The sequence below is a fragment of the Mytilus galloprovincialis genome, chromosome 6 (genome assembly GCF_965363235.1).
Source record: "Mytilus galloprovincialis chromosome 6, xbMytGall1.hap1.1, whole genome shotgun sequence".
NCBI lineage: Eukaryota > Metazoa > Mollusca > Bivalvia > Mytilida > Mytilidae > Mytilus > Mytilus galloprovincialis.
This window is the reverse complement of record NC_134843.1, coordinates 83914397-83926988: the sequence shown is the minus strand read 5'-3', so window position 1 is coordinate 83926988 and position 12592 is coordinate 83914397. Positions and strand designations below refer to the sequence as shown.

General features: G+C 31.5%; 1 protein-coding gene across 1 annotated transcript; it reads right to left on the bottom strand.

The window, feature by feature from the left end:
- Window positions 1-5037: 5037 nt before the first annotated feature.
- On the bottom strand, window positions 5038-12286 carry LOC143081047 (ryncolin-2-like). Its single transcript, XM_076257281.1, has 6 exons — window positions 12172-12286; window positions 11937-12017; window positions 11147-11277; window positions 10732-10828; window positions 10108-10272; window positions 5038-5326 (listed from the first exon to the last, which is right to left on the bottom strand). Exons 1-6 carry the CDS (start codon window positions 12284-12286, stop codon window positions 5088-5090), a joined length of 828 nt encoding a protein of 275 aa, XP_076113396.1. The 3' UTR covers window positions 5038-5087.
- Between the last annotated feature and the right edge of the window lie 306 nt (window positions 12287-12592).

Here is a 12592-nt window from a genome sequence, read left to right as displayed (position 1 = left end):
ATAGTGCATTGACTTGACATATCAACGATATAAGGATGAAGCTTAGAAACCCGTTTCGGGCCGAATCCTTATATCGTTGATTTGTCAAGTCAATGCACTATTATTGTCTTTATACTGCAATCTAAAAAAAACATTTTCAGTTGTTGTTTAGTTAATTAATGATATTTATTTTAATTAAATATTGGGAAAAATCCCCTTTTAAAAAGGCCTAATATCATACAGGCGGAGAAATATACAGCACGATGAAATGTACATAACCTGTAAAAAACCGCAATCGATGGTTAACCAATTCGTTTGAGTATAGACTAAAATATCAATAATAAAGATAAAAAAAAAGTGATTTATAGGTTGCATACAAAAAGTGTTAACCAGTGAAATATGTTTTTCCAAAAATTGTAAAAAACCCAAGTATGTGTCGTTAAACGCATCGTTGTTTACATTGGAAACAAGAACAGGTTGAAGAGGTCGTATGACTAATTACATATAATTTCGGCAACTTCTATATTTAGATATGACATAGAAATATACAGTCAACGCATTTTGACTGCTCAAATAGAACGAGTGCAGTATAAATAAAAATACAACCCGTCTTATACACACAAACATAAAAAGGACTTTACACCGACCCAGAAACTATGTTTATGTGATCTTCAGTACACAGCTACTTTTGCATAGGTACAAAAATTGTACTATTTATGTACCTAAATATGTAGTACTGGAAATTTACTTTTAATATTTAGTACTATTTCTTTACTTTAAAATTATTGTAATATTTAGGTACTTGTATTTACCAGTACTTGATTTGTACTTAAAATATTGGTACAAAAATAATACCAACAATGATCACAGTATTCCATTTTTGAACATCATAAATTGATGAGATTTTAAAAAGACAAACTTTCAATATGCTGAAAATGTAACCGTGCAACCAAAAATCTGCAGTACTTAGATTTCAGGTACAAATAAAGTACTGTAAAATACAGGTACCTAAATATTACTATAACTTTAAAGTAACAAAATAGTACTGAATATTAAAAGGAGATTTCCAGTACTACAGGTTTTTGGTACAGAAATAGTAAAAGTAGCTGTATATGCAGTAGCAGTAGTAGTAATTATTTTGAGCATTCATATTTCCTGTTCAGTTCGTTGTTGATGTCTGTCTGGTCTGGTGGTTGGTTTGGTTGGTTAGAAAGGTTCTCACCGGTTTGCGAACACGTTACAATACATTGTAGGTTTGTATGTATGTACCATTTCATAATTGTGGAAGATTTGTATGTATGCACTTTTGAACATCGTGAAAGATTTATATGTGTTTACTTTCTGCGTTAAAATAGTCTCATTGACCTTTTCCTGTAAGGCGGTAGAGGTCACGAGAAATGCCAAAAATTTAAAATTAGAATACCTATTAAACATTGTTAAATATTTGATAGGAAAAAAGTCAGTACAATATATTTTTTTTAAATATGTGGAACTTATTTATTTCATGTAGTATCCAGCGCTTTAGTAACAGTCAAATTTCTGCCGATAACATTGATTGTTTTACTGTGTAAAATTTGGAACTAAAGGCTCGCGCCGTACTGGAGTTATTTTTAAAGTTGAAACATTAATAAAGGATCAATCCTGCAAACAACCATAATGTGATAAAAACTATTAAAATCAAACCAAGCATGGGTCTTTGTAACATTTCTACGTCTGGATGCAATTTATTTATGTTACATTAAAAAAACATCTCAAAATTATGTATATATCTAAAAAAAAAATAATAATTACAACTTCCACAAATATATGATACGAAATGGTAAACATGTATATAGTGGTAGATGAATTTGCCCATAGGATACGAAATGGTTTTTATCGTTAGTACGAAATGGTTAATGTTTGGTACGAAATCGTAATTTTGGATACGAAATGGCAGAGGTACGAAAATCCATCTTAAAAAGTAACTTCCCGAATATCAAAATGTTAATTATTCACCATAGAATTGAATGTGGATGACTTTCACCTCATAAAATGGTACCCTTGGTTAGATTGCTCTCATGTAAGGAACTTATCTCTATCAAGTAAATCATGATAGGAAATACAAGCTTAAAGTATCGCATCAACTAGGCTTTTATACACTTTATGCAGGGCAGGATGAAAACTATCTATTACTAATTAATTGTATAAACACCAGTTATGTATGAAGTTTGCATACATCAACGCAATAAAAATCACAGTAAGAAACAAAGAAGTACGTCATAAAAAAAAACATACAAAATCCTCACTTTCTGTTAAACATTATGCATTCAATATTGATGAGCGATTCCTGTTTATGCTAGTTTTATAATTGAAATATAAAGATATAAGCTGATTTTTTCATGCAGGACATCGAATGAGACCATGCATAAATGGCAAATATGTAGGATGTTCTGTATAATAATTCAATTGCGTCACTTAAAACTCTTGGTTTAAAAGTCTTTTTGTGAGCAGCAAATGCTAGCATTTTATTTGGGATATTAAATTTCGGAATACAAAGGAGTTGCATTCTATTCCTTTACAATCAAAGTAATGGTAGGGGCCTCTGTGTCCGAGTTGTCTAAGTAGTTACTACTGTCATCATCACTAGCTAGGCAAATACTGGGGTTGAGAAGTGAGCAAGTCTTCAATACTTAGTATTAAGTTCCTACTTCTATTTGTCTATACAGAAATCAAATGCCAACAGTAACAACTTTTAAGCTTTAAATTCATTTTATGAATTTATTTCAATCGTTCATGATCATTACATGTATCAATTTCTTCGTCCGTTGAATCCTTTCAGATTTCTTTGTTTTTGTTTTGAACGGGAAGTAACTCCGTTATGCCAAAAATAACACCTTGTTAGCTTTAACTTATGCTTTATGAACTTATTTCAACCTTTCATCATCAATTTCGACGTCTGTTGAATCCTTTCAGATTTTTCTCAATATAACTAACCAAGTTTGGTAACTAATCCTATATTTTTTAAAACACCCTATATCAAATATACATAGTCACCACGTGTAATCCTTTAACCAACCATATCTCTATAAATTTATAGGAGGTAAGATAATAGTACATACATCTATCTTTTACTTATCTTTAAATCGATACAGATAGACAAGAGTCATAAAAGTGGCACCATGATACAGTTTGCGTTGAAGAGGCAATGCCACAGTTTTCACCGAACAGTATTTTGGTGCTGATATTGACGTTCTTGTCACTATATTTTTTTTCATCAAAAGATTGAATAACTATCGTTACAACAAAAATCAAATGACAAGACCACCACTTAAAGTATCGGTTAAAGGTTACATAAGCAGGATGAAATAATGAAATGGTGAGTGTGTAGCAGAGGTTTTATTCATGATTTATGTTAAGTTTTTTTAACACCAAGGAACTAAATGTTCGAATTATTCCTTATTCAAAAAATAAGACAACAAGAGGCGAAAGATAGGAAATTACCAGTGCGAAAAATTAGATTGTTGATGTGGTTTTGTACTCAATATTGTTAAAATGTTAGCTACTGTACGCTGAGCAAACATCAACCAATCATTAATGTACTATCTTACTATGGATGTAAATAAAGGCAACAGTGGTAAACCGGTGTTACAAACTAAAATCGAGGGAGATACATCAACTATAAAATGAAAACAAAGAACCAACAGGAATACTAAAATGCCACAAAAATAAATGCCAACATACAGAGAACTTTGGATTTAAAAGAGGGACGAAAGATACCAAAGGGAGAGTCAAACTCACAGATGGAAAATAAACTGACAACGCCATAGCTAAAAATGAAAAGACAAACAGACAAATAATAGTACAGAAGACACAACATAGAAAACTAAAGACTTAACAACACGAACCCCACCAAAAACTTGGGGTGATCTCAGGTGCTCCGGACGGGTAAGCTGATCCTGCTCTACATGTGGTACCCGTCGTATTGCTTATGTTACAAAGCTGGTCTACTTCAGTAGGTCACATTCGTGAAAAGGGAAAGGTATTGTAGTTACGATATAAGGAACTTATCCGATATCATTTGTGAAACGGTTATATTCCATAACGGTCAACCAACTTGCATTTTGTGATGGCGTCCGTAAAAGTTACGAAGGGATAATTTCAACTTCACCATTTGGAACTCTTGGTTTAATAGCTTCCTATTAAGTAGCTTCCTCGTAAGTAGATTCCTTGTAAATTATGTTTAAAACTCTTTTCCGAAAATCTCTAATTTGAAAAATAAAAATGATAAACCAATATAAAAGTCAAAACAGGACCAGTACCTCAGTCTAATAAGTTCAATTTACGTATTGTTGAGAAAGTTGATTCTGCAATTCATATATAGTTGAGGTAACCTATTACGACATTATTAGGATATTTAAAACAAAAACCGTATTTTTAACCGTCACAGTCGACCAGCAAAGCTTTCTCTTTGGTGTCTTTGACGTGTATTACCGAAGAAGTCGGCATCGTTGTATATGTAGGTTGTATAACAGGGGGGGGGGGGGGGGTAAAGATACCAAAGGGACAGTCAAACTCATAGAAGAAAATAAACTGACAACTCCATGGCTAAAAAAGACAAACAGACAAATTATAGTTACTGTACAGAAAACACAACATAGAAAACTTCATTAAACACACTAAATTGTTTTTGGAATAAACTCCTGTTGTGGCTGACTATGCGGTATGGGTTATGCTCATTGTTAAAGGTCGAATGATTACCTATAATTGTTAACTTCTATGTCATTAGGACTGTGGTAGGGAGTTGTCTTATTGGATATCGTACCACATCATTTGTCTTATTTTCATATTCATCAAGCATGCTCCTATAATAAATATACAATTTGAAAGACAAACAGATCGTGCACAATGCAAAGATCACACAAAACTGACCGTTGAATGTAACTTAAAGCATGTGAATGTTGCCATGTATTTAATCGAAGTAAATATTTTAAAACTATGTACATCTTAAGCGTATATAACGTATTTTCATAAGATAGTAAACATCATATTCATAAAACAAGATAAAACTCGACTAGAGAGTATGGAATCTATACATTTATTTGTTAAAAGTATAACCAATTGCGTTATGTTTATACTCTCCGAATCATCATTGACGTAGTCTTCATTGACTGAGATCCTTTCCAATGACTCCATCGCAATCCTTTGTAATCCTTTTTATTTCCTAGATACAGTCCGTTTAGATTAGCGTCATGACAGTCTTTATACCACCAAGCCCCTTTGTACACTTCAGCACAATCACTGCTATGGCTGTCATTATCCTTATCTTTTGTAGAGAAAGCCTGTTTGGTATGCCTCTTTAAAGAATCACCTTATATCATATAAAAATAAAAATGTATTGACAATGATGTAAATAACAACAACTAGTTTTTTTAACTCATTTTTCATTCTGCAATTTTGGCTATCTCTACCAATTCAAAGCTATTTTTTTAATCTATAAGTCATTTTTTTATAAATTTCCTGATCTTAAAAAGCAATGCTTGCAAATATACATTATTATGTATTGTCTTTCTAGTTACACATACAAAGTACTTAAATTTGAATAATTAAAACGTTAAAAAAATAGTACCTAGTTAAATACAACAAGATGATTCCAAATATTTCAATTATGTATGCTGTATATCATATTTGTTTTTCGTTTTATTGTTTTATTTATACCACTGTGTATCATCGCCATCGAAAATAGGGTACTAACGAAGCGGAGAAAAATAGATAAAGAAAAAAGTAAACAAGATAGAAATTCATTCAAGTTAAAGCATTTCCACTCATTTGATGAGGGTGCCGCTTAAGAAATGATTTTCTGATATATAATTCTTTAAATTATTAGGACGATAAGTACAAAATTAAGACAAGATTTTGTGTTATACTCCAAAACATGCCACTTATTACCGGAAAATTTCGAGGTCGATTGTCTTCTGTCGCCCCATTTTGATGATATTGAATTGTTTTTATTATTTTTCCAGACACGTTTTTAAATTATTATAGTGTGGCATCATATTTACTGAAATTTGTTGTCAAAAAGATGTTTTTTAAAGAATACAGACCATAAAAATTAAAGTCTATAGTACGGCAACTTGCTCGTGTTGACAGATTTACTGTATGGCAACTTGCTAATTTAAAAATATTTATTTGCCGTCCTTTCAAAGAAAATAAAGTATTGAGTTCAAATATCTAATTATGCATTTGATAAAAATACCATTCACTTGACAGCATTAAGATATACACATGTTCCGGACCATATGAGTATTTGGACCATACCCGTATGGTCATGACCTTATGCGTATACTCATATGGTCCGACCATACGCGTATGGTCCAAATAGGTATTAACGGGTCGGACCATATAGGTATTTTTTCATATATGCATTAGAAAGGTTTTCAATGATACAATCATAAACTGTATCTTACAAAGACAATGATGGTTACATAAAAATGTATTGATTTTATAGTTCAAAGGCTACATAAACATTAAATATAGATGCCACAGTCAGTTGGTCTTAGTATTCATCGCTAATTGTATTCCTGCATGAATGCTTAGGAAGCCATTAACTTACACATGGTATCATAACTTTTCAGCACTTGCGCGTCTTGGTTGTGCACGAACCTTTTTTAGTTACACCTTTTGCTTGCATGTGACAAGATAGTCTCCTTTGCAGCTGCGTTCACTAATATCGAGGTCTTGGGCCATTCCGATGTGTCTACGGTGTTTTTAAAAGCTCTGGTTCTCAAATATCGTAACATGACTGCAGTACACCATATTCATAGAAAAAAATCAAAAAAACTATGATCCTTGCCATTGATGTCATCGACTTTACACAAAAAACGTGGTAAATCACCAGACGCCCTGTCAACTACCGGTATACGTAAAGTAAACAAACTTCCTTTTACAACAGGTGCATTTAATTTTGACATCTTCTCATTGTACTTTTAAATAATGAGTAAAAATAACTGTGTGAAACTGCTTATTCTTTTAAATAAATCTTTTTTTTTATAATTGAAATGAAATAAAATTACCTTTTTAATGACGTGACAACGTAGAAGGGTCGTACCTTATGAAGAGTTTAAAAGTATTTAAAGTAAACGTGTTAATTCCCTGACCATATGAGTATATACCCATTTGGTCATGACCATACGCGTATGGTCCAAATACTCATATGGTCTGGAATATACACAATATAAGGCTTGAACACAGTCCTTTTCCATCTTTTACATACCAGATGTATACAATTTGAATACGACATGTACAAAAGCACTCAGGTAAATGCTGTAACTTTCGAAAAGGCATGTCACTGTTTCACTGACTTGTTTCCATGCCCCTGACGTAACTTTAAGTGTAACCAATGTCCGTGCGGCCCGTCAAATAAAATAACATCTAATAAGAACAGGTTGAAATATTTTTCAATCCTGACGGTGCATACTCATAAATTCTTTTGGAAAAATCCACGAAAATATAACTGTTGATTTTATAGCGTTAATTTATCTATTTGCCCTCGTAAACAGTTTTGTTAAAATACCGTAATCTGTAAATTCTTATTGTGAAAGAATAAGTTAGGTACACTTTTTTACATCCAGAGTTTTTTCTTCTTATAAATAAAAATGGTTTTAATGTTAGCAACAAAAACAAATCAGGCCGAGATCCATACCTTTATAAGTTTCAAACAAAAGGTGACTGTGTTTGAAAACAAATAATCACGTGCTGCTATATCTGTTAACGCAAATCCAAGTATTACTTTTAAAGTTTACTGAGAAATATTATACATAATAATCTTGCAAATGTACAACAATGAGAATTCGGACGAATACACGTGCATTCCTTCTCACTACCCCGCTATCCACTCCTTTAAGTTTAGACCAAACAGCCTTAGCAACAGTCTTTTATTACTTTTTCCCCTGTAGATAAAAAGATTGATTGAATTTGCTGAAACTAAAAAAGAAATGCAATCTAATTTTCAAAAAGAAACAAGAAAATTAATTGGAAATACAATTCAAGATTTATTTCTCCGAACTTTCAATGAAAACAAAGTATTTCTTAACTTTTCTTTTTACAAATGAATCACTTCAGAAATTAAAAAAAATAAACAATATGTTTAACTCAGCACATACTTTATGTGTCTGTCCGAAGTCTCGAACCTGTAGTTCGGTGGTTGTCGTTGATTCATCTTTATCATATTTGTTGTTTTTCATAAATTGTTTTGTTATAGGTAATGTCGTTTGCTTTCTTGTTGAATCCTTCCACATTTTTCATTTCTGGGCTTTTTAAAGCCGACTATGGGGTACAAGTTTTCGTTGTTGAAGGCCGTACGATAGCATATAATTCCTTAAATACACTTTATTTGATCCTGATGGATAGTTATCTTATTTGCTATCATACCACATCTCCACTGTTTATATTTAAAAAAAACCGGCACCAACAAAAGATGAATGGTCGTTTTTTTATTGAACTTACAAAATTTCACTCTAACAAATAAGCCAACAGTCGTTAGTAGTAAAACTATATATGAATGTATTAAGAATAATATGGTTGAAAAAAACGTTTTGTACAAAGTCGAATAGCGGTACGGAACGACGACTTCTGAACGGTATTAACGGCATAGCTATATTTTATAATATTTGATATGCAGTTTATTTTGTATATTTGTAAGCCTGTACAGCTTCGATATCGACAAAATATCGTCACTTGATATTATCTAAACAGTGATTAATTTCATCTTTAAATTTCAATATATTGCAAGACGCCGAACAGACAAAAGTTGTTCTTTTGCAATTCGCCGTACAACGTCCTGTAATTCGCCGTACAATAAACAAACAATGTTTTTGTCCATACTCTTTCACAAACATCTTTTTGACAACAAATTTGTAAATATGAGGCCACACTATAATAATCTAAAAACGTGTCTGGAAAAATAATGAAAAACAGTTCAATATCTTGACAATGGGGCGACAGAAGACGATCGACCTCGAAATTTTCCTGTACTAAGTGGCAAGTGTTGGAGTATTACACAAAATCTTGTCTTAATTTTGTACTTATCGGCCTAATAATTTAAAGAATTATATATCGGAAAATCATTTCTTAAGCGGCAGCCTCATCAAATGAGTGGAAATGCCTTAAAATGAAGGAGTTCTTACCTTGTTGACTTTTTTTTTTGTCTATTTCTCTCCGCTTCGTTAGTACCCAATTTCCGGTTGCGACGACACACAGTGTATACATAATGCAGTTAGTTTTCTTATTTGAATTGTTTAAATCTTTTATATCGGGACCTTTTATCATGTTTATAACTTGCTATATTCAACGTTAATCCCGGTTCCAATGATAATTTACTTATAGATCTCCAAATATTAAGTGGTTTCTTAATTCTTTTATATAAAATAATGAGATATTTTCGACTTCCGGTAGAATATGACATAATTTTACTGTTTAGCTTGATTTTAACTTCAGTAGGTAGAAAATGACAGTTATTTTCAATTCAATCCGTTGGTTGATATTGTGAAGCGTTTGATTTTACTTTACCCTTTTTGAATCTACTGGGGAGTTTTTTGGGTTTTTTTTTTTGTCTTCCCATTGTAGTTTAAAAAGACTTATTAAAAAAAGTAATGATTTTTGTCATTATGGACTATATCGGAATTAATCAATTTCATTGTAACTTTACCAAAAGATCAAACGAAATACATTAATACCTAACGTCTTTAATGCGAAATGATTGAGTGAACTTAAGAATTACAGCATGGAAAAAATGTTTAAGGATAAAAAATAAATTGGTGTCCCTAACTGAGGAGAATTCTGAGCAATATCGTATGTTGAGACAAGCTTAACACTTCCTTTTAGGAATTAGACATATCCGAAGATAGTAAAAAGACCTGTCTAAGTCTTTAGAAACTGTCAATAAACAGCGGCTTGATAACAATGTTAAATGTAACGAATAACCCATTACTTCACATTGCAACAATAGCTAAACTGTTGAAATAAAGACTAATATTTAATTTCAGAACCATTTAATTCTGAAATAAAAACTATAAACATTTTTTTTAATTTTTACCATTGATTGACAAATCAGGATACTTCAGCAAAACCTAATTTATAAAATAGGAGTATTACCTGCCGTTCCACTATAACCATTCACTGTAAGTCTGTAATAAGATGACTTGTCGCCAATGTAAAAAGTAGAATATTTCGCGTAGGCTTTATCGCCATTGAAGTCCTCCAGATCAACTCTGAGCTCATAATGTCCTTTAGATGTTAGTCTGTACAGTTTATCATTGCCTTTTAAATAAATAAAAAAAAAGAAATATAGAGATGAATATGTATATTTTCATTATCACCCGTTTACATTCGAATCTACATTTATGATAGCAGCCCTCATACATATTTAAAAGCAGATACATGGAAAAATACGGTTATGTCAAACATGACAGCTACAATAGGAATATTTACAGCTATATGAAGTAGCTGGTACACGTTCAAAGTTGAAACGAATGTTTTCTTTCTGTTGAATTCAGGAACCTTGAAAAATTTGTTGATATTCTTATTTTTTCAATCCACAATTTCGATAGATTTCATATAGAGCATGTAGAAGTTCATGCATAATTTAAAAGAAAATATCAAAGTAAAAAAAACTAAAGATAATAAATTGCTCGAGGGACATGTATCTTCTGAATACTCGGTAAAAGTGGGGAAACGTGCTTCCTGTTATCCTCAACGTTATTTTAAGAAAACACTAACCTAACCAGAATTCCGTATTCAGATTACCAAATCCGTTTACATATTCCTCCCATCCTCGGTAGAAATCCACTTTACCGTTTTGTCTATGCTGAAAAACCTAGAATAAAAATATGAATGTACAATGTACATAAAACGTAACATAATTTGCAGTATATAATTTTAATTATAATTTAACTGAATGAACCAATTACATGTAGAATAAATATAAGATGTGCGCATATAAACATATGATGTAAGAAATAAACCGCCTTAAATAGTCATAAAAATATGTCTATTTTAAAAGTTTTAAAAATTTACTAAGATGTCTGCCAATCATTTTACAGTATCAATTACTATTATCTTACAGTAACGAATATAATTCGTCAGTCACTTGCTTTCTTTACTATTTCCTAAATAGATTTTAAAATATGTTTACCGTCCATCCTCCCCCATCCGTCTTCATATCACAGTACGCCTTGAATCCAGCGCCACCTGCCGGGTAGATTTTGTAGACTCCACTTCTGTAATGTTTGCGGTCTAAATCGGAGCAGTCATTAACTCTTTTCTCTGAAATAGTTAAGAAACTATTTAAGAGTATAGGTTCTTCGGTTTAAAGAATACTAATATGATAAAATCCACCCAATCGCAACACTATTAGCATTTTTCGAGAATTTGGCCTAAAAATATTTTCGGAACGAATCCTTATAAGAATAAAATTTGAAAAAAAAATGAATATTTTGCCATAGGTTTTTTTTTAACCCAAACAATAACATGAATAAAGCGACACTATGTTTTTCTCTTGGTCATTTTACACTTGGTCAACCTTGCCTTTCAATTCTGCACTGAAAGCTATTTTTCAAGTTGAAATATATAAATGACTTTTCAGTTCATTTATACATAGAAGGGTTAAACAAAGTGTTATGTTTTGATAAATATTGGGTAGACACTCTTAACAATCTTTTAGGATTTTACTTGCTATTGATAATGAGGAGTATATTATCTTCATTCAGTGCTCATGATATTATTAATCCATTCTAACTAAAAATGCTATATTGTAAATGGACATTGATGATTTTTATTCAGATACATCGTAATTATGTGTACAAAATAAGAGCGGAAGATAACTTTTTTATATTACATGTAAGGGCATTAGCTTAGACAAAGCATCTATATATATACATGCCGCTATGTTTTAAGTGATAAAGTTTGATGCAAAAGTGTGTTACCTGAAGGCAGTAAAGATCTGTGGTTACCAGTTGCCAAGATGCTAAGTACTCTTTCAGCCGTTTTTCCATAAAAGCACACACCTTAAACACATTATTCAATTCAGTTTTAATAATGTTAAAAATGAAGAAAAAATAGAAAAAAAGTGGAAAGATAAATAATTCAAGTAGTAAATTAAACAGTCAATGTTAGATGTTTATAAAATCAAAAACACTTATTTTGCTGTACTATAATTACCAGAATCAGAAGCTGATGTGAGAAGATTTCTGTCGCCATTTGTAACGGTTGTTACTACTACCAATACAAAAATAGACAATACTATGTACGGTGTATGTATGCTAGATAGATACATTTTGATTGTATTTGGTATAAAATTGAAACTAATAAACTATTTATACTTATTACCTTAATAACAGTTGCGTGACTTATTATGGTAACAGATTGGAGTGTTTCACATTTCTAAGAACAGTATTAGGTTTTTTTTAACGAATTTCCACTACTTCCTTGTCTGTTATTTTGAATGAATTAATTTATCGTATATTGTGCTCATCCGTTGATCTGACGATTAGAATAAATGCTGGCATCTACCTTCAATTACAAGTAACCTTTATGATGAAACTTCTTGCAACTTGTTATCTATAAAGAAAAAATCTTGCAA

What these genes read in the sequence shown, in the direction of transcription:
- LOC143081047 (XM_076257281.1), bottom strand. Translation starts at nt 12,286, where the DNA reads ATGTATCTATCTAGCATACATACACCGTACATAGTATTGTCTATTTTT. An exon ending in GAATACGGAATTCTGGTTAG is followed by an intron (nt 10,273 to 10,731) that starts GTTAGTGTTTTC and finishes TTTATTTAAAAG; the next exon opens with GCAATGATAAACTGTACAGA. An exon ending in TGGTTATAGTGGAACGGCAG is followed by an intron (nt 5,327 to 10,107) that starts GTAATACTCCTA and finishes ATATGATATAAG; the next exon opens with GTGATTCTTTAAAGAGGCAT.